Below are 24,055 nucleotides of genomic sequence, written 5' to 3'. Positions count from 1 at the left end.
TCAGAGAACAAGGGCTGTCTCAGGAGGATTAAGCATCAAAAGGCTTAAACATCATTTCAACGTATTTATAATTTTAGGTGTCCAGAGTTATGAGAAAGTCAGAAGCTTTCCAGATCCTCTGAGCTCAGATTTCTTCTTAAACGTATTTATAATTTTATCAGTTAGGTGTCCAGAGTTATGAGAAAGTCAGAAACTTTCCAGATCCTCTGAGCTCAGATTTCGAATCACATCTAAACAGACTTTGTTTTTCTTCTTAACAAGGTCAATAAGCAAAGTAACCAGTCAAGTAAAAGAAATCAAATGTGTTCAGACCAGGAGAAGAGGATGAACTCTGATAAGTTTAAAATAACCAAGACACACTGACATACATCACATCAGCACCTCTACTACTCAATTAGAAATTAAACATTCCACCATTACTACAGGTGTCAATATTTAACCATTTAGTATTTAAACTGGCCATAGCAGACACTAATATTTTCCTGGTTTTATGTACAAACTGCCCAGATCAGGCCTCTCACACCTATTCTACAATCTAAAAAGTCATTCTAAAATCACATCAAAATCTCAAGGCTATGAGACAATGCATGACTAATTCAAAGCAATGGGAATAAATAATAACATTTGACTGAATAATCTGAATGCTAAAGGGTTAAGCATTCCATAGGCTTAGCTTAAGTATAATCATACCAAGATGATACAAGTTGAGTACTATATCATCATTTTAACTCTTTAACTACAAATTAAATTGCATTTATGGATCTTTTCAGTTTGAACGGCAGTTTTTTAAAATAATTTCCACATATAGGCGCAGGAGTGGCTGTGTGGTAAGTAGTAAGTAGCTTGTTTACCAACCATATGGTTCCGGGTTCATTCCCACTGCGTGGCACCTTGGGCAAGTGTCTTCTACTATAGGTCGGGCCGACCAAAGCCTTGTGAGTGGATTTGGTAGACGGAAACTGAAAGAAGCCCGTCGTATATATGTATATATATGTGTGTGTGTGTTTGTTTGTCCCCCTAGCATTGCTTGACAACTGATGCTGGTGTGTTTATGTCCCCGTTACTTAGCGGTTCGGCAAAAGAGACCGATAGAATAAGTACTGGGCTTACAAAAGAATAAGTCCCGGTGTCGAGTTGCTCGATTAAAGGTGGTGCTCCAGCATGGCCGCAGTCAAATGACTGAAACAAGTAAAAGAGTAAAAGAGTAAAGAGTATAACTAAACACTTTTAAACTTCGTATACTGTAGAATGTGTGTGTTTATAAACATCTTTTTCTCTTGGCTTTATTGAGAAAATTCTATAGTTTGTAAGATATTTGTTGTTTTTTTTCTTCAATTTCTGCAATTTCAACCAATCAATGACGTCTATTGAGGTGAAAACATTCTGTGCCTCGTTTAAGAAACAGATTGGGTTTATTTACATTTGTGAAGAAAAAAAGATACCATTCCCCCCACCCCATAACCCTAACCCTAAAACAGATTGAAATGCAATAGATTGATACTAGGGTCATAATTATGGGTGACAATTTCATATGACACCGCTAGAAAAAACTGCCGTTCAGACTGAAAAGATCCGCATTTATTCCTGAAGTGATGTTAAACATCTACCAAAAAATAGAACTGCTATTTCCTGCAAGTTGTGTTGCTTTAATAAACTTAACATATTTCAACAAAAAATCAGTTCAAACATGACATTGCTCAGCAAAAGATAGCTTGATATAAAAAAAAATGCTTTCTGCAGTTAAGGGTACTGAAATTTTGAGTGGATATATCTGACTTCTGCAGGCGGTGAGCTGGCAGAATCATTAGCACGCCGGGCGAAATACATAGCTGTATTTCGTTTGCTGTTACGTTCTGAGTTCAAATTCCGCCGAGGTCGACTTTGCCTTTCATCCTTTCGGGGTCAATAAATTATGTACCAGTTACGCACTGGGATCGATGTAATCGACTTAATCCTTTTGTCTGTCCTTGTTTGTCCCCTCTACGTTTAGCCCCTTGTGGGTAATAAAGAAACATATATCTGACTTCTGCAGTAAAAAGGTTAAACATTTCAATATAGTTACAATCTCACAACTGAAGTGTTATCATTTAAACATTTCAACACAGTTATAGGTAGCGATATTTTTTTCATGAATTACTAATCCAAATAAAACTCCAGCTCCTTTATCATAGACGCTGAATTAATTACTAATATGAGTAATTTAATAACTTCTTCACAGATTACAAGACATCTGTAATAGCTAATAATACAGAAATCAAAATGATAAACATCTTGAAATACCTAAAGTGAAAAGAAGAGGTTCTGGTTTTGCCATCAATTTGTCCAGATCAGGATACCCAAGAGACTGTTTCGTCATAGACATCATACCACAACAATGGCCTTTGGCATCTTTTTTAGTATGTCCATGTTCCTTCTTTTCAGGTTTAGCAATATCTCTTAAGCTCTTTGCCACTAAAGGATAAGTGTCAGCTTTCTACAAAATAAAATTGAATAAATAAATTAAATAATTAATTAACAAAGAGAGACAATTAAGCCTGATCAACTAAAACATTCTCATACAGATAGAATGATTGTTTCATACAACAGTTATACAACTCTTAATACATTGGCAGAGAAATACAACCAAAATTAGTTGTGTGTTGTATATATATATATATATATTCATATATGGTAGTAGAGATTTTATTCCCTCAAATATAATAATTATATATATATATATATATATATATATATATATATATAAGTTTATATAAATAAGGATAGATCGTAAATTTAAATACCGATCTCATCAAGTGGTCAGCATGGGAATAAAAACCTTCAAAGGTAATAGTATTATTGAAATTATAATTTAGGGTATCTAATATATACTACCACGCTGGAAAAGCAGCCAAAATTTGGCTCTAAAACCACATTACATGTTCATGCAGCACCAGGAGAGAAGACAAAAGGATAAAATAAACTAGCAAAAATTTACTGGATAATTCCAGATCCAGGATTTCTGGCTTTGTATAAGAGATGCTCTGCCTCTTCAGTTTTGTCTTCTCTCCTTGTGCTGTATCAACATTTAATGTGGTTTTAGAGTCAAGATTTGGCTGCTATTTCCAGCGTGGTGGTATCTCTTGGATACCCTAAATTATAATTTTATAAATATATATACATATATCTTAGCACTTTAGTGTTTAAACCAGCCATATATGGCCCACCTCTTTTAAGTTCAAACTGACCTGCTTTAGCCTCTCACGCCTACCCTACAATGTCATTCTAAAAATAAATAATCACATCATTGAAATCTTGGAGCTATGAGATAATGTACAATTAATTCTAAACAATGTGAATAAATAAACATTACATTTGAGAGAGTAATCTGAATGCTAAAGGGTCAAATAGTGTGTGAGCGTGTGTGTGTGCGTGTGTGTGTGCCTGTCGCTCCTTCTGTGTCTGTCTAGTTAATTGAAGAGTTTGGAGTATGAATTAATATCCCAAATTCTTCAAATAAAATGAAGTATCTAAGATTGCAAAAGAGACAGAAAGAGAGAGAAAGAAAGTGAGAGGGAGAGAAAAAAATGAGAGAGAGAAAGTGAGAGAGAGAAAAAGATAGGGGGAGAGGAGGAAGTGGGAGAGGAAGAGATGGAAGAGAGAGAGAGAGAGAGAGAGAGAGAGAGAGAGAGAGAGAGATAGAGATTTAGAACTATTAGTGTTGACATTTTTTTGACGTGTCAGTTTTATGCTTTTTTGACATTCTAAAGAGGGCAGAGGTGAGATGAAAATTACAGTTACTACAAACGAGGACTTCCCAGCCATACAAAACAATGCTGCATTGGATATGTAACAAGATAAGAATGAGGTGGGAAGCATAAATCATCACTTAGCTACTATCTATTCATGACACCCTCTCAGAATTGCCAATGGACACAGAACCACTTACCAAAGAAGCACTTAACTCACAGATTCTACAACAGACAAAAAAACCCCAATTAAAATGTTTGTATGCAAAGTAAAAGGAAAATGTTTGGGGTGTTAGTACTTTCTTGGCAACTGACTTGCTGCAAAATCCTGCATTGTCACTGAAACGGTTACATTTGTATCTATTTAAAACAAGCATAAACTTCATATATAATTCTTTTGGGGAAAGGTTTAACTTTCGTTACCAACCCGGCTAAAACTGTCTCTGGCTCTGAGTACAAATGTCTCGTTTTCATAAGTTTTGAATTAAAATCTTCCACCAAACCTTAGTCACAATTTATGTTCCTAAAACTAGCTGAATGATAACTAAGTTATTTTACTAAATTCTTTGTTATATTTAAAGTAATTGAAAGAAACACAGATCATCTCAAAATAAATACAGTAACGAAAGGGTTAAAATATATAATAGAGAAAAAGATTCTTAACCCTTTTGATACTAATCTGGCTGGAACTGCCTTTGGCTCTGAGTACAAATGTCTTGTTTCCATAAGTTTTGTATTAAAGTCTTCCACCAAACCTTAGTCACAATTTATGTTCCTAACACTAGCTGAATGGTAACTAAGTTATTTTACTAAATTCTTTGTTATATTTAAAGTAATTGAAAGAAACACAGATCATCTCAAAATAAATTCAGTAACAAAAGGGTTAAGCAGATAAAGTAAGAAGTAAAGTATAAAAATATTGGGTTAAAAAAACGCCTTTGGATAGAAAAAAATGAAGACTGCCAGTAGGATTCAAACTCATATCTTCAGCAAACATGTTAGATGTTCTACAACTGGACCAAAGTGATCATTGGAATTTCCCTTTCCATTTTAGAAACTTGATTATTACAAGTGGGGAATTTTATTTTGTCAATGTCATCAAGAATTTACAAACTTTTTTTTTTTTGAGGATGCAAAAAAACTTCTTTTTGGAACGGTGCATCTTGAAGCAGATAAAGCTACAAGTAATAGCATGTAAATATTGGGTTGAAAATCTCTTTTGGATAGAAAAAGTTGATGGATGCTCATGGGACTCCAGCTCACATCTCCTGGAGACACGACAAGCTTCATTCCATTGACCCAAAGAAATCATTTAAATTTCTCTTTCCTTCTTACAGGTGAGAAATTGTATTGTTTTTATTCTTTTACTTGTTTCAGTCATTTGACTGTGGCCATGTTGGAGCACTGCCTTTTTAGTCAAACAAATCGAGCCCCAAGTACACAGACACACCAACACTGGTTGTCAAGCGGCGTTGGGGGTGGGGTGGGGTGGGAGCAATAAACACACACACACACATAGATACACACTTATATATGTATATGTACACACATACATAGATACACACATATATATGTATATGTACGACAGGCTTCTTTCAGTTTCCGTCTACCAAATCCAGTCACAAGGCTTTGGTCAGCCTGAGGCTTATAGGAGAAGTCACTTGCCCAAGGTGCCACGCAGTGGAACTATGTGGTTGGGAAGCAAGCTTCTTAGCACACAAGAATTTTATAAAATTTCAAGAGAATGTGAAATAACTTCTTTGGAACAGTTTAACAATACACTGTATATTAAGAAGTGAAAAGTTTGGCTTGTGACAATGTGGTTACATGTTCCACTTCATTGAACTGCAAACGTGTATGTCTATGTGTATATATGTGTCTGTATTATATATATATATATATAAACACACAGACTCACACTCATACCTCAACTTCTCTTCCTCCCACCCAGAACACACCAAGCTTTCCATCCCCTATTCCCAATTCCTCCGTCTACGTAGGCTCTGTAGTGATGACCATGACTTTGAGACTCAGTCTCAACGTATGGCTCACCACTTCACCCTACGTGGATACCCCCTCACCACTATCCACACCGCCCTTGCCAGAGCACGGTCCGTGGACCGTGTATCTGCTCTCTCCCCGAACCCGCCCTGTAGTCTCCCGCCTCCCTTTTCCCCTCACTTACCACCCCACGACCCTACGTCTCCAACGCACCATTCTTCGAGCTTTCCGTCATCTCCAGTCCGACCCGTCCACTTCACACCTCTTCCCTAACCGACCCCTCCCCTCTTTCAACGAGCCCACAACCTTCGAGACCTTTTGGTCCATAGCTCCTTCCCTGACCCTACCTCCCAACCCGGCTCGTTCCCCTGCTCCCGCCCACGTTGCCGCACTTGCCCTTACCTCTCCAACACCACCCCCGCCTCACTAGCACCCACCATCGACCCTATCCCATCATCCACTCCTTCACCTGCACCTCCAGCAATATTATCTATTGCATCTCTTGCTCTCTCTGCAATTCCTTGTACATCGGACAAACGGGACGCCGCTTGGCTGACCGGTTCGCGGAACACCTTCGTGACATCCACCTTGCGAACGACACACCGGTCTCACGCCATTTCCGCTCCACCGGTCACTCCTTGCAACACCTATCTGTGTTCGGTTTGTCCTTACACAGAGGCCATCTGGATTCCCGTTTGCGCCGTGAACAGGAATTAATCTTCTCTCTTCGCTCTTATACGCCATTTGGTCTCAACTCTCCCCCCCTCCTCATCTAACCCCCCTCTCCCCCCTTTCACCTATCCTTTCTCCCCCCGACCCCTACTTCTTCAGTCCTTCATCCTTTCACCCCTACTCCCTTCCCTTCTTCCCTCTTTCTCCCCCCTCTTCCCCTTCCCTCTGCTCCCTCACTCCCTCTCTCCCCTTCTCTCTCTCCCCCTCTCCCTCTTTCCTCCTTCATCCCCCTCCTCACCTTCCTTCTCCCCCATCGTCTCCTCTTCCCCCTTCTCCTCCCCCTCTTCTTCCCCTCCCCTTCTCTCCCCCTCTTCGCCCCCCTCCCCCTCTTCTCCTCACTACACCACATGACTTTACACATCACATCACATATGATGTGCCATATTAATACACACATCAACTAATACATACTAATACGTACTAATACATACTAGTACATACTAATACTTACACCAACCCTATACATACACACGTCCAGACCCCGCATACGCACTTATACTCTCTCACACAACACACACACACCTATACATACCAATACGTACTAATACATACTAATACATACTATTACATACACAACCCCATACATACGCACGTCCAGACCAATCTTAAGCACTAATACTCTCTCATACACACACACACACACACACACACACACCCTTATACATACTAATACATACACCAACCCTATACATACACACATCCAGACCCCTCCCACGCACTTTAGCTGGTCCCTCAACCCTTTTATCAACCCTATTATCTCCCCTTATTTCGCTCTCGCGTCTCATGTTTGATCTTTGACCTCTGGCCGAAATCAGATCGCCATGTTGATCGTTAGCTACTGCACGCATTTTTTACTCTCCTTCTTTCTGTGTTTTTCTCTCTCTGTGTATCTTTCTGTTGAAGAGCGTAGGCTCGAAACGTTAAAGACTTGTTTTATTTATATTTCTGAGCGCCATACTAATACAATTGTCGTTTGTTTTCCACCTGCCTTCGTCTTTTGTTTATTTTCATAAAGCTTCCCGTTATATATATATATATATATATATACAACACACACAAATAACAATTGAAAAGACAGATGTCAATTCATTATGGCCGTTTCTAGTAATTCCCTTAATTGATTAATGAGTACATTATTCTGACCTAACGAGGTACCTCAACTTAAGTACCTAATTCAACTGAATCTTTCTGATATATATGTGTGTGTGTGTAATCATTAAAATCCAGTTTCTATGTTAACAAACCATCCAACCCATGCCAGCATGGAAAATGGATGCTTGAGATGGTGGTAGTGGAGGTGGTGGTAGTGTAGATGATGATGATGATGATGAAAGTGGTGTATGTGTGTGTATGTGTATCTGTGCATATGTGCCTGCTCGTCTATATATATATATATATATATATGTGTGCATTTGCACATCTATTGATGTGTGAACTTTCATGTGTGTGTATGCATGTGCAGTTACATATACGTGTCTGGTGTGTAGGTTTTTGTTCTCGTCTGAGCAATTTGTGAGCAACGTATCCTCGGCTGATTAGCAAGTACATCAATCATTAAAAAGATACTGACATCTTTATTAAACTCGTTAACAGCGAACGTTTATTTTATATCCATCTAGTTAATTTCACATAAACTCACGAGCACAGTTTGTGAGCCAGTCATAAAACATATATAATTACTACTATTAATATAAGTTAAGGACACTTACACACACACACACATGTACATACAAATATACACATACATGCACATACGAAGATGCATACCAATGGATACACACACACACACACACACACACATGCATACACACACATATACAGATGGACATGTACACGCACACACACATGTACATACAAATATACACATACATGCACATACAAAGATGCATACCAATGGATATACACACACACACAAACACATGCATACAAATGGGGATACACACACATATACAGATGGACATGTACACGCACACACACATGTACATACAAATATACACATACATGCACATACAAAGATGCATACCAATGGATATCACACACACACACAAACACATGCATACAAATGGGGATACACCACATATACAGATGGACATGTACACACACACACACACACACAAATGTATTCATACAAATGTACACACACACACATTCAAATAGAAACACAGACACACACATATACAAACACACGCATACAAATGAGGACACACACACACATGCAAACATATGCATACAAATGGGACACACACACACATACAAACACGCAAACACATGCGTACAAATGGAGACACACGCACACACACACACACATAAACATATGCATACAAAAGGAATCATATACACACACACACACACACACACACACATGCAAACATACACACACTCCCACTTGACATATCCAACATAACTTTAAATAATTAACAATTACTGCCTCACAAACCCATTATTTGTTAGATTAGAAAGTGGATAATTTCCGACAAATTAGGGAAAATATATAAGAAAACAAATCCACTCTCAGTACATTAAGCTGGCAATGACATTTAGAAACAGATTGCATTGGTTAAATATATTTGTTCTATTGAACTTAAGTCCCAAATAATCTCCAATTAAAAAACTTTCCCAGAGCAAGTGTTTTCTTGCGTTAACCAATACTTTCATCATTATTATCATCATCACTGAGGCACCAAGCTGACAGAATCATTAGCTCATAAGGCGGCGAGCTGGCAGAATCATTAGCACGCCGGGCGAAATGCTTAGCAGTATTTCGTCCGCTGCTGCGTTCTGAGTTCAAATTCCGCCGAGGTTGACTTTGCCTTTCATCCTTTCGGGGGTTGATAAATTAAGTACCAGTTACCCACTGGGGTCGATGTAATCGACTTAATCCGTTTGTCTGTCCTTGTTTGTCCCCTCTGTGTTTAGCCCCTTGTGGGCAATAAAAAAATAAGTATTTCGTCTACATTACGTTCTGAGTTCAGATTCCGCCGAGGTTGACTTTGCCTTTCATCCTTTCGGGGGTCGATAAAATAAAGTACCAGTTACGCACTGGGGTCGATGTAATTGACTTAATCCCTTTGTCTGTCTTTGTTTGCCCCCTCTTTGTTTAGCCCCTTGTGGGCAATAAAGAAATAAGAATCATTAGCTCATCGCACAAAATGCTTAGCAGCATTTTGTCTGTGACTAAGTTCTGGGTTCAGATTCCACTGAGATCAACTTTGTCTTTCAAACTTTTGTGAGGTTGATGAATTAAGTACCTTTGAGCACTGGATACCTCCCTCACCCAAAATTGCTGGTCTGGTGCCAAAATTGAAAACCATAGTTAAAATTGTCATTTAATGTCTGTTTTCTATGCTGGCATGAGTTAGGCAATTTGATATATCCAGTGAGCTGATGGGCTGTATTGAGTCTAGTGTCAGTTTTGGCATGGTTTCTATGACTGGATGCCTTTCCTAATGCCAACCTATTTCTTTACTACCCACAAGGGGCTAAACACAGAGGGGACAAACAAGGACAGACAAAGGGATTAAGTTGATTATATCGACCCCAGTGCGTAACTGGTACTTATTTAATCGACCCCAAAGGGATGAAAGGCAAAGTCGACCTCGGCAGAATTTGAACTCAGAACGTAGCGGCATACGAAATACCGCTAAGCATTTCGCCCGGTATGCTAACGTTTCTGCCAGCTCGCCGCCTTTCCTAATGCCAACCACTTGACAGAATGTGCTGGGTGCCTTTTTTTCCATTCCACAGACACTAGTGATGACACCAAGTAACTGGCAAGACAAGAAAAGGACAGGAAGAAAAGAAGAAAAGTAAGTGACAAAGGAGAAAGCCTCCTCAACTACATGGGTGTGGTGATTAGTATTTGAGGGGGGAGGAGGAGGAGGGGGTGATGGTTCTATGTCAGGTGTTGAGAGGCTACAATGTGATGGAATGACAAACCCAGGTGTCTTGTAATATAGAGGAGATACAAGGTTAACCTGCATCATATAAGGGTGGGTGGGAGTAGCTGGAAAGAAGATAGAGATGGTGGTGATGGCTGTGGGATGTTAGAGCAACTAGCTAGATGGAAACTGTAAAGAATCAACTACTACTACTACTATTACTAGTACTGCTGCTGCTGCTACTACTACTACTACTGCTGCTGCTGCTGCTACTACTACTACCACACACACATATAGACATACATACAATGACTAGAGACCGAGACCTATGGAAGTATGCTGTGCGTGAGAAGACCCGGCAAGACTAGTGAAGCCATAACCCATGGCCACTACCTGGGACGTAGTCAGTCCACCTGTGCATACCTTCCTGCTTGTGATACTTGTGAAGACCTGTTGAGGCAAGTGAAAGTCAAGTCAAATCGAATCAAATCAATAGATGAACATCAATGGAATTTGTATCCTTGTGGTACCAGTGCCGGTGGCACATAAGAAAACCATCCGAACGGGACCGTAGCCAGTACCGCATCGACTGGCCCCGTGCTGTGGGCACGTAACAAACACCATCCGATCGTAGCCGTTTGCCAGCCTCGTCTGGCACCTGTGTCGGTGGCACATAAAAAACACCATCCGAGCGTGGCCGTCTGCCACCCTCGTCTGGCACCTGTGTCGGTGGCACATAAAAAACACCATTCGAGCGTGACCGTCTGCCAGCCTCGTCTGACACCTGTGTCGGTGGCACATAAAATCACCCACTACACTCTCGGAGTGGTTGGCGTTAGGAAGGGCATCCAGCTGTAGAAACACTGCCAGATCTGACTGGCCTGGTGCAGCCTTCGGGTTTGCCAGACCCCAGTTGAACCGTCCAACCCATGCTAGCATGGAAAGCGGACGTTAAACGATGATGATGATGATGATGATGATGATACACATGTTCATGCACATACATATGCACATTTTCTCCTGCATAAATATTTTAAAAACAATAATTATGCATAGTGTTGTGATTGGCTACAGGTTTCCAGAAAGCTAATCATTGGCTCACTGCCAATCATCGGTTTCTAATGGCAAGAGTAGTGACAAGGGAGTGTATGTAACAAAAACCGTTTACAGAGTATGAAGTCCTCTGCACTGAGTTACATTATACTCCCTTGTTACTCTCACTATCAAAAAAAAAACAAAAAAACAGTGAACCAACATCATCATCGTCCTTTAACATCCGTTGTCCATGCTGGCATTGGTTGGATGGTTTGACCAGGGCTGGCAAGCCAGAAGGCTGATGTGACATAGTTTCTACAGCTGGATGCCCTTCCTAATGCCAACCACTCTGAGAATGTAATGGGTGCTTTTACATGCCACTGGCACAGGTGCCGTTTGTGTGACATTTGTCACAACTGTGATTTTACTTAGCTTGTTGGAAACCTGTAACCATTGATAGCTATACTCTCTTTACTACTCTTTTACTTGTTTCAGTCATTTGACTGCGGTCATGCTGGAGCACCACCTTTAGTTGAATAAAATCAACCCCATGACTATTCTTTGTAAGCTTAGTACTTATTCTATCAGTCTCTTTTTGCTGAACCACTAAGTTACGGGGATGTAGGCACACCAGCATCAGTTGTCAAGCAATGTTGGGGGGAACAAACACAGACACAAACAACAAACACATATATACATATAGATATATATATACGACAGGCTTCTTTCAGTTTCTGTCTACCAAATCCACTCACAAGGCTTTGGTTGGCCCGAGGCTATAGCAGAAGACACTTGCCCAAAGTCCCAAGGTGCCACGCAGTAGGACTGAACCCAGAACCATGTGGTTGGTAAGCTAGCTACTTACCACACAGCCACTCCTGCGCTCTTATACATAAATTGTGATGATGATGATGATGATGATGGTGGTAATAATGATGAGGAGGATGATGATGGTGATGGTGATGGTGATGCAGTCTGCATAATACCACCTTCACTAATGGCTGTTATAAATGGTGCAATTCATCCCCACCCCACCACTCAAATGACTGACGACCATTCCTTGTAAAACCTTTGAAGTTTACTTTTAAATACTGCTTGTAGTAAAAAAAAAAGAGAAGAAGAAGAAGAAGAAAACAGTAAACTTAGCACAGCGATGGAGAGAAACCTCAACTCAGTAAAAGTCAGTAAAATCAGTCAATAAAATTAGGGTATTGTTGGTAAGATAAAGTGGCAGCGAGCTGGAAGCATCGTTAGCACGCCGGGCGAGATGGTGGTGAGCTGGCAGAATTGTTAGCATGCCAGGCGAAAGTCTCAGTGGTATTTCGTCTGCCGCTACATTCTGAGTTCAAATTCCGCCAAGGTCAACTTTGCCTTTCATCCTTTCAGGGTCAATTAAATAAGTACCAGTTATGCACTGGGGTCGATGTAATCAACTTAATCCGTGTGTCTGTCCTTGTTTGGCCCCTTGTGGGTAGTAAAGAAATAGGTATCCCGCCTGTCGATACGTTCTGAGTTCAAATTCCGCCAAGGTCGATTTTGCCTTTCATCCTTTTGGGGGTCGATAAATTAAGTACCAGTTACGCACTGGGGTCGATATAATCAACTTAATCCGTTGTCTGTCCTTGTTTGTCCCTTCTATGTTTGGCCCCTTGTGGGTAGTAAAGAAAGAGGTAAGATAAAGTGTGTGCGAAACAGTAGTAGCACACTCTACCTTACTGGCACCAAAAAGCAGGGTGACATGGAAATGCTGCTACAGCAGTTGCGGAATGAGAGGAGGTAAAAGAGATATTACCTAAAATGAAGCCGACAGAAAGGTTCATCGAACAAAGCTGATTGTTTTGAAGTTGAAAGGGCAATTAAGGAAAGCAGCGCATTCATCAAGGGTAGCTGCCAAGACATTGAAAATGCTACCTGCAGAATCAATCATGTGGTACAGAAAGATATTATCTCCAAATGACTGGATGATGATGATGATGATGATCATCATCATCATCGTTTAACGTCCGTTCTCCATGCTAGCATGGGTTGGACGGTTGCACCAGGCTCCAGTCTTATCTGGCAATGTTTCTACAGCTGGATGCCCTTCCTAACGCCAACCACTCCGTGAGTGTAGTGGGTGCTTTTTACGTGCCACCTGCACAGGTGCCAGGCGAGGCTGGCAACGGCCACGGTCGGATTGGTGTATTTTATGTGCCACCGGCACGGGAGCCAGTGGAGGCGGCGCTGGCATTGGCCACGAGTCGGATAGTGCTTTTTACGTACCACCAGACCAGGGATCCTGCTGGTTCAGTTCGATTTCGGATGATAATAATAATTCTCTGATGCAGTACCAGGCAGTGGCTCTCGTGGCTTCTGATCTTAACTGATTGGAAGTGTTATCATGTGCATTGTTTTATCTTGGTATAAAAGATGGGCTACAGCAAATATTCTGCTCAATACCACAGATTTGCTTATCAGTTCTTTGACCGAATCGCCTCAAAAATCAAACGGGAAGTGCTCTTAATCTATATATATAAAGCTGAAGTTGTCTGTGTGTGGCAGGTTTGGTAGCCTTCAACTAATACTATCTCCTCCAAGACCCTGCGACGCAAGCTGACCAAAATTGAGAGTATGATAGAAGAAGGCTTACTCTTCATTCCGTAGAAGATAAAATTCAAATCGGACCATGTTAACACCAAAAATTATTTACATCAAAAAGGCGCTTTTTTTCTATGGAAATCCCTATTTTTTAATGATTTTTTGACTGCTGTGTTGCCATTTTTCGGTGTATTTCAACCAGAAAAATGTTCACTTAAAGAGAATAACAAGCTACATAATGCAAATTTTTTCAAAAATTCCAATTCTAAAGGGTCAAAACAAACCCGAGCAATGCCAGGTGATACTACTAGTCTATAATATAAATTGGACATGGGCGATCGTGAAAAATGGCATACATGTGGAAACAGGTACATAGATTGGAATGCGGTTTGTATTTTTTTCCTAGCCCCACCATAGTTACCAAGAAAATTGATTAAAACCTTCTAATGGAATTCCCCCAGACTATGTACAAATTCGTTCTTCACAACTCCTGAAGCTGTTTTCTGACAGGGGTGGGGTGAGTCAGGAAATATCCATACAGCTGGAAGCTCCAATAGAAACAGGGGACCTGAAATGATAGGGTTGAGAAACGATGTTGTAGATTATGCCTACCCGAAAACGATCACAGCCACATCATTCAAACAGACCGGGTGAAACCGGGCTTAGCTGCTAGTTGAATATAAGTTCAGGAATGCTGCACATAATATAAAAGAAGCAACATGACAAACGCTCAGCTGTATTTTACTGATATAGTACTGTGCATATAACTGCACAAATTATCACAGATTCACCAGTTGTCAGAATAATATGTGGGAATAGATTTACTGTATTGGCTTAGACATTAGATGTCTGTAAGAGAGAAATGCAGATACAATAATCACTGCACATTGAAAAAAACAACATTTGAGCGAGGTCGTTGCCAGTGCCGCCAGACTGGCTCCTGTGCAGGTGGCACATAAAAAGCACCATTTGAGCGTGGCCGTTGCCAGTACCACCTGACTGGCCCTTGTGCCGGTGGCATGTAAAAGCACCCACTACACTCTCAGAGTGGTTGGCGTTAGGAAGGGCATCCAGCTGTAGAAACTCTGCCAGATCAGATTGGAGCCAGGTGCAGCCATCTGGTTTGCCAGCTCTCAGTCAAATCGTCCAACCCATGCTAGCATGGAAAGCAGATGTTAAACGATGTTGATGATGATTGTAGAAGCCTGGAAAAGAGAACTGTGATGGGTTATGTTTGAAAGCTAGTTGTGCTCTGCTGTGACCTGTCTTGCTTGAAGGCTAACTGCAGTCTGCTGGTTTTAGTGATTTAGGCACGACACTGCTTAACTAGGGTAAAAGGGCATGAATCCCAAGAATATTCAAGGAGCCACTGCTTCAAGATGATTGGTCAACTTTTAGATCAATTACATTAAAGTGTTGTGGCTTATTCATGATTGCAAACTGATAATTTTGTGGTTGGAGTTCAAATTCCTATAGCATTGTAGGGTAGGTGGGAAAGGCCAGATCTGGCTAGTTTCAACATAAAACAGAATATTTTTGGGCTGGATATGACCAATTTAAATGCTAAAAGGTTAATGCACATTTCAACAGAATTATCAGATACATTGCTGTGTTTTTTGAGATGTGTGCACTGTTTTCTTTTGTGGGATTTATAAGAAAAAGAAAACAAAAAATTTGGACTCAGTTGCAACGGTGAGTGTTCCAGTTGGTCCAATCAACGGAACAGCCTGCTCATGAAATTAACGTGCAAATGGCTGAGCACTCCACAGACATGCATACTCTTAACGTAGTTCTCAGAGAGATTCAGTTTGACACAGAATGTGACATGGTCGGTCCTTTGAAATACATGTACTTCCCATTTTTCCCAGCTGAATGGAATGGAGCAATGCAAAATAAAAGAGTCTTGCTCAAGGACACAATGCACTGCCAAGAATTGAAATCAGGGCCTTACGATGATGAGCCGAATATCCTACCCACTAGTCCACACACCTTCACAAGAGCATTGTATTGCATGTTTTGTAGATTGTATTCGTTTTGCTTTGTTGTGGGAGGTTTGATCAGTTACCTTTGATGTCACTTTAGTGTTTTTGCCTGTTAATTAGAAAATATGTGAACTGTGCATTGTGCTGTTCTATTCAGTTCCTAGGTTGGCTGACTGGCTGGCTGGCTGGCTGGCTCGTTAGGATGAATGTTGTGTGACGAGTGTTGAATATGCATTATGTGAGTTGTTATGAATTTATGGGAAAGCGGGGAGTTTATTATGTCGGATGGTGTTCTCAAACTGACAAATCCTGATCTCCCACCCACCCCGATCCCACCCTTGCCCACATGCCAGCAGACAAAAAAAAAAAAATTTAGCGAAATGTTTTGACCTACCGATTTAACGATGAGACGACAAAAAAAAATGTTTGCATTCATATAATGCTTCTTTCTTTTCCCATGATGTTGAACAAAAGCCATTGAAATTGGTGGCTGTGTGGATAGGATAGGTGCAGGCATGGTTGTGTGGTAAGAAGTTTGCTTCCGGGTCAGGGCCCCAGAAGGCTCAGACCTGGAGCTGGAGCATTACCTGCGGGAGGCATACAGCCTGGTCGGGTCGGAGAGGAAGGATAAAGAGGCTTTAGTGCCTAAATGTTTACTGAATGTTATTGTTAATTGAAAATAAAAGTAAGAGGCTTAGTGCCACATTTTGCTTTTTGATTTGTGAATGAAATTATAAAAGATCAATGTTCTCGGGAAAGCAGTGATTGGTGGGAGTCAGTTGTTGCTCTCATTTATCATCATTTTCATTTGTCATTTCATATAACATTATGTCTATGTCCAGCCTACAGCTTCGTTCCTCTATGTAAGGCCTTTATGGCCAATATGAATAAAAGTGGAGGCACATGGCCTAGTGGTTAGAGCAACGGACTCGTGGGTTCGAATCTCAGACTGAGCGATGTGTGTGTTTATGAGCGAAACACCTAAGCTCCACGCGGCTCCAGCAGAAGATAATGGCGAACTTCTGCTGACTCTTCCGTCACAACTTTCTCTTGCTCTTTCCTTTTGTATCTAGCAGCTCACCTGTGACGGACCGGCATCCTGTCTGGGTGGGGAACCTATACGACAAGGAAACCGGGAAACCAGCCCTTATGAGACAGGCATGGCTCGAGAAGGAACAAATATAATGAATAAAAGAAGTTTGCTTCCCAGCCACATGGTTCTGGGTTCAGTCCCATTGTGTGACACCTTGGGTAAGTATCTTCTACTATAGCCTCAGGCCGACCAAAGCCTTGTGAGTGAATTTGGTAGGTAGAAACTAAAAGAAGCTAGTCATATATGTGTGTGTGTGAACGTGCGTGTGCTTGTCACCCCACCACCACTACTTGACAGCTCGTGTTGGTTAGTTTTGTGTCCTCATAACTTAGTGGCTCAGCAAAGAGACTGATAGAATAAGTAGCAGGCTTAAAAAAATAATAATACTAAGATCAATTTAGTTGACAAAAAAAAAAAAACCCCTTCAAGAAAAAACCCAGCATGGTCGCAGCCTAATGACCAAAACAAAAGTTAGAAAATAAAAGACAATGATTTGTTCACATCCTTTTTTTATCTTTACGGCACCCCACCCATGAGAAACATGTATGTAATCTTGTATTTTAATAATATCATAATAACTGATAGCAAATGTATAGAATATATGTTATATAGAGAGGGTACTGTTTGAGATCTCTCTTTTACTCTCTTTTACTTGTTTCAGTCATTTGACTGTGGCCATGCTGGAACACCACCTTTAGTCGAGCAAATCGACCCTAGGACTTATTCTTTGGAAGCCTAGTACTTATTTTATCGGTCTCTTTTGCTGAACCGCTAAGTTACAGGAAAGTAAACACACCACCATCAGTTGTCAAGCGATGTTGGGGGGGGGGGCACAAACACAGACACACAAATACATACATATATATATATATATATATATATATATACAACGGGCTTCTTTCAGTTTCCATCTACCAAATCCATTCACAAGGCTTTGGTCAGCCCGAGATTATAGTAGAAGACACTTGCCCAAGGTAATGAATTAAAAATATATTCCATGCTATGCAGTTTGTTTGTGGCAGGGTTGTTTATTATAATTATTGTATCTTAGCTGTTCTAACAGCAAAAATCAAAGTTTAATTCTTTCGCATTTAAACTGGCCATATCTGGCCCAAATACTCCAAATACTCAGAAACATCAATGTATCTGATAATTCTGTTGAAATGTGGATTAACCTTTTAGCATTTAAATTGGCCATATCCAGCCCAAATATTCTGTGTTTTATGTTGAAACTTGCCAGATCTGGCCTTTCACACCTACCCTACAATGTCATAGGAATTTGAACTCCAACCACAACACTATCAGTTTGCAATCATAAATAAGCCACAACACTTTATGTTCAAACTGGCTAGATCTGACCTCTTGCACCAACTCTACAACATCAGTCTAAAAATAAGCATTCACATCATTGAAATCTCAAAGTTACAAGATAATGCGCTGAAAACAATGTAAATAAAGAAGCATTACATCTCACAGAGTAATATGAATATTAAGGGGTTAATAAGTTACCATAGTATTTCATTAATTTCTCTCAGAGAAGTTGGACGCCCCCACCCTTAAAACTGTTTCAGACATTCTAAGGAAAAACAAGGTAAATAAACTCTTGCTTGTATCTCCACTAATCATACAAGATAAATATTTTCCTCATCATCTTTAGTTATTCTTTTACTCATTTACTTGTTTCAGTCATTTGACTGCGGCCATGCTGGAGCACCGCCTTTAGTCGAGCAAATCGACCCCAGGACTTTATTCTTTAGAAACCTAGTACTTATTCTATCAGTCTCTTTTGCCAAACTGCTAAGTTACGGGGACGGAAACACACCAGCATCGGAAGTTGGGGGCGGGGACGAACACAGATACACAAACATATACACATACATACATATATATGTACATATATACAACGCACTTCTTTCAGTTTCCGTCTACCAAATCCACTCACAAGGCTTTGGTCGGCCCGAGGCTATAGCAGAAGACACTTGCCCAAGGGGCCATGCAGTGGGAATGAACCCAGAACCATGTGGTTGGTAGGCAAGCTACTTATGACACAGCCACTCCTGCGCCTATGACAAATTTTTTTTTTTTTCATTAAAAAATGAAGACACGTTTGAAATTTGGAGAAGGAGAGCAGTAGAACACAAGACTTTTATCTGCATCTCATGCTTCGATTGCCAAAGTGAAAATTTTTCCATGTAGTATGGAAGGAAACGTGTATTTATACATGGCTATGGCAACATCAGTAGGACTGGTACGTGTCAGCAGTGAAGTAGGCTGTGGCACCATTTTCAACAATATCAAGAGTGTGAGGAAACAACAACTTCCCCCATCATCGAATTCATTTACAAAGACTTCCCAACATTCTTAGTCACATGGAGGAGTGGCAATGACAACAAGAACAACAACAACAACAACAGCAATACATCTGTGATGACAGCAACAACAATTTTACGAGTATTAGTGGCAACAAAAATAGCGGAGATCAACACCATAGACCAGGGTAACATGACTACAATAGCAAAAAAAATCTTCACCAAAACACACACACATGCCTCTTTTCTTTTATTTCAAGCCATTTTGATTCCCATATTTCATTGCCACAACAGTGAGTTGTTGTAAGAGGATGTTATTGCAACATCAAGTAAACTCAAATATATAAATAACCACAGCAAAAACTCAAAACGAATGATGAAGGGCAGCAACAACAATGGAAACAACACCAACAACCATAACTGGTACTTAATTTATCAACCCCGAAAGCAAAGTCGACCTCGGCGGAATTTGAACTCACAACGTAACGGCAGACGAATTACCACGAAGCATTTCACCCAGCTTGCTGATGATTCTGCCAACTGTCGCCTACATAGTAATACCATCAGACCCCGTGAGTGTCAACATGTAATTTCTGGGGATTAAAACAATGCAACATTGGCACTGGTCCTGTATTACTTGTCAAAAGTCAACAAGTAAAAGTGAAAGAATAACATCTATAGTGTAATGTGATATATTGTTTCATTTTTATACTTTTACTTTTAATTCTAACGATGTCACATTTTGTATATGATTGTGTCTCTGTGAATGCATGTGTATGAGTGTGCATATACCCCACAGGGTGTGTGCATGTCTTTTCGCGCTAGGTATGTTATTAAACAGACTGTATGTATGTGAGAGCTGATCAGTGTCAATACGAAATTATATTTTCATTTCAATTAAAACAATACAACATTTCATAGAGATAATCTTTCTATTTATGGAGATGTACTTGCATAGCAAGTGACTCGATCTAACACCATGTGCTTGGGACATATATATACACAATCTTCGATGGAGTAACAGTTATATATACAACTTGAACAGACACACATACAAGTACATAAACATACATTTCATGTACATACACATATACACACACGCAGACATGTCTATACACTTATGCTAACATATATACATACAAATATATGTATATGCATGTGCATTTACACACATATATATATATACATGCATATACACATACATACATAAACATATATATATATCCTGAACTAACTGTTACTTTCTCAGATGAAGCAAGAAGTTTTGTCAGTGAACAGGTCATGGTTTCAATGCAAGGAAAATATTTTGACACAAATGAAATTTAAATGTTGAAGTCAAACTAATGGTTTTTGTGTGTTCTTGAATGGCTTACAAGCATCTTCCATGCTGCAATCTTTCTATTGTCAACAGGACATTTTATAACAACGGCGACGCCAAAATCACATTCTGTATATGACTGTTTATCTGTCTGTGACTGTATGTGCATAAGTGTATGAGTGTGTGTATATATAGCGTAAGTGTTTTTCTGTGTTAGCTATGTTATTAAATGCACACATCAACACAAAGGTATACATATGTAATGATATATTATTAAACATACACACACACACACATATATATATATATATAAAGTTAATCCAAACAAGAAAGCACAAAAAAACACAACACGAGGACGTGGAACAAATTTAGTATTATTGGACGCTCAGGAAAGAAGGAGGGTTTAACGTTTCGAGCGGAGCTCTTCGTCGGAAACATAGGAGACGGAAAGATCCAGAGAAGGGAAGACAGAGGGAAAAAAATCGCCAACGGTACACACGAGGTCACATTATATATATATATATACATGTGATAACTGATGACGACATCACATTTTGTATATGACTATCTGTCTGTGAATGTATATGTGTGAGTGTATATCTCACAGTGCGTCTTTCTTCATTAGGTACATTATTAAACACACTATATGTATGTGAGGGCTGGTCAGTGTCAATATGAAATTTTATTTTCATCTTGATTAAGACAATATAACTTTTCATAGAGATAATCTTTCTATTGTCAACAGGACGTTTTATACCACAACGACGACGACGACATCACCTTTTGTACATGACAGTGTATCTGTCTGTGAGTGTATGTGTGTATGAGTGTATGAGTGTGTATATGTCTCAGTGTGTGTGTCTTTCTGCATTAGGTACATTATTAAACACACACATCTATACACATATACATATATGACAACTGATATGTGTGAATGTATGTCTGTGTGGGTCTATCTTATTATACGTATGTGAAGGCTGGCCATTGTCAATACGAAATTTTGCTTTCATTTTGATTAAAACAATATAACATTTTATAGATATAATCTTTCGGATTTTTTCGGTTTGAACGGAAGTTTTTTCTAGCAGTGTCATATGAAATTGTCACCCATAATTATGACCCTGGTATCGATCTATTGCATTTCAATCTGTTTTAGGTTGGGGGGGGGGTATTTTTTTCCTTTACAAATGTAAATAAACCCAATCTGTTTCTTAAACGAGGGACATATTCATACGGCACAGAATGTTTTTTTTTACCTCAATAGACATCAGTGATTGGTTGAAATTGCAGAAACTGAAGAAAAAAACAACAAATATCTTACAAACTATAGAATTTTCTCAATAAAGCCAAGAGAAAAAAATGTTTTATAAACACATTCTACCAGTATATGAAGTTTAAAATTTTTTAGTTACCTGGAAATTATGTTAGAAACTGCCGTTCAAACGGAAAAGATCCAATCTTTCTATTGTCAACAAGACATTTTATACCATGACAGCAACATCACATTTTGTATATGATTATGTATCTTGTCTGTGAGTGTGTGTAAGTGCATGAGTGTGCATATGTCCCATAGTGTGTTTCTCTGCGTTAGGTATGTTATTAACTACACATACATCTACGCATACATATACATATGTAACAACTGACATGTGTGTATGTATGTCAATGTGTGGCTATCTTAGTATATCTATGTGAGTGTATGTCAAGAACATTTTATACCACAATGATGATGTCACATTTTGTATATAGTGTATATCTGTGTGAGTGTATGAGTGTGTATGTGTTTGTAAGTGTGTGTGTTTCCACGTTACGTATGTTATTAAACACACACACACACACATCTACACATACATATACATATGTGACGACTGACATGCCTGAATGTATGTATGTGAGTTCTAGAGGTGAAACTCTTGAATAAAACAATGAGGTGGCAATGTCTGAGGTATATATAAAAATACACATTCACTGTTTCAAAATCAAATGAAAATCAATTTGATGACTGGCATCTGTGCTAGCGGGGTGCAAAGAGCACCATACGAATGTGATCATTGACAGAGCGGCTATTCGAAAATGATCATTACTAGCGTCGCCTTACTGGTACTTAGGCCTGTGCTAGTAGGGTGCCAAGGGCACCATCCAAGCGAGATCGTTGCCAGAGAAGCCAACTGGCTTCCATACCTGTGACACATACAAGGGCACCGTTCGAGCGTGATTGTTACCAACGTCGCTTCACTGGCACCTGTGCCAGTGGCACGTGTAAAAAGATTTGAGCAAGGTCATTGCCAGTACCGCCTGACTGGCCCCGTGCCAGTGGCATGTGTAAAAGATTCGAGCGAGGTCGTTGCCAGTAGTGCCTGACTGGCACGTAAAAAGCACCCACTATACTCTCGGAGTAGTTGGTGTTTGGAAGGGCATCCAGCTGTAGAAACTCTGCCAGATAAAGATTGGAGCCTGGTGCAGCCTCCTGGCTTCCCAGACCCCGGTCGAACCGTCCAACCCATGCCAGCATGGAAAACGGACGTTAAACGATGATGATGATGATGATGACTGTTTCATTACCAGTTAATAATTATCGCAGCGGTTGCAAAGTGTTTACAATTACATATTTACCCTTCCGTTAAGAAATTTATTCTATATATATATATATAATTCTTTGTCTCTGTAATAATTATTGTGGCATTTACTGTTAAATTAGCAGTTCCATACATGTGCTTCTCTTTCGTTCATTTGCTTATATTTCATTAATTTACACTGCATACAAAAATACACAGACATACTATATACATACCACACAGTAAGCCATTATGCCTTATCTTTTTTCAAGTAATTCATTACTACATATTCTCATGTGACTGCATAGGCTCGCTTTATGTTTCTTATTCTCCACCCACACAAGCAATCCAATATCAACTCTTCACCTTCTACAACATTTCAATAGTTCACTTCCCCGTTGCAGCTCATTTCCAGAATGTACCCATTTACGTACAATATCACAACCAACCGATCATGGCCGTTGCCAGCCTCGCCTGGCACGTAAAAAGCACCCACTACACTCACGGAGTGGTTGACGTTAGGAAGGGCATCCAGCTGTAGAAACACTGCCAGATCAGATTGGAGTCTGGTGCAGCCTTCTGGCTTCCCAGACCCCGGTCGAACTGTCCAACCCATGCCAGCATGGAAAACGGACGTTAAACGATGATGATGATGATGATCTCCATTACACCTCCATTCGTTTGACTCTCAACCATATGATGGGTCATGTTAGACGCAGCACTGACTGCTGCAAAGGCGAGTTTATCCACTAACAGCTTTGCGGTGTGTTCATACATCCCAACCCCCAAATTTTCCATGATCTGTTAGGGCCTGGAATACTCTAAACAGAGGCATGACATGTCACTTAGT

The 24,055-nt window shown here is 39.9% G+C and overlaps 1 protein-coding gene across 1 annotated transcript in view; it reads right to left on the bottom strand.

The window, feature by feature from the left end:
• Nucleotides 1-24,055, bottom strand: part of LOC115222564 (AH receptor-interacting protein) — a 39,429-nt gene that overhangs the window by 1,857 nt on the left and 13,517 nt on the right. The window contains exon 3 of the mRNA XM_029792838.2: nt 2,281-2,473. Within this exon, the coding sequence (XP_029648698.2) occupies nt 2,281-2,473 (193 nt within the window). The remainder of the gene's footprint in view (nt 1-2,280; nt 2,474-24,055) is intronic.

The sequence above is a fragment of the Octopus sinensis genome, linkage group LG20 (assembly GCF_006345805.1).
Source record: "Octopus sinensis linkage group LG20, ASM634580v1, whole genome shotgun sequence".
Lineage (NCBI taxonomy): Eukaryota > Metazoa > Mollusca > Cephalopoda > Octopoda > Octopodidae > Octopus > Octopus sinensis.
Note: the sequence above shows the minus strand (reverse complement) of the source record. Positions and strands in the feature narration are given on the sequence as shown.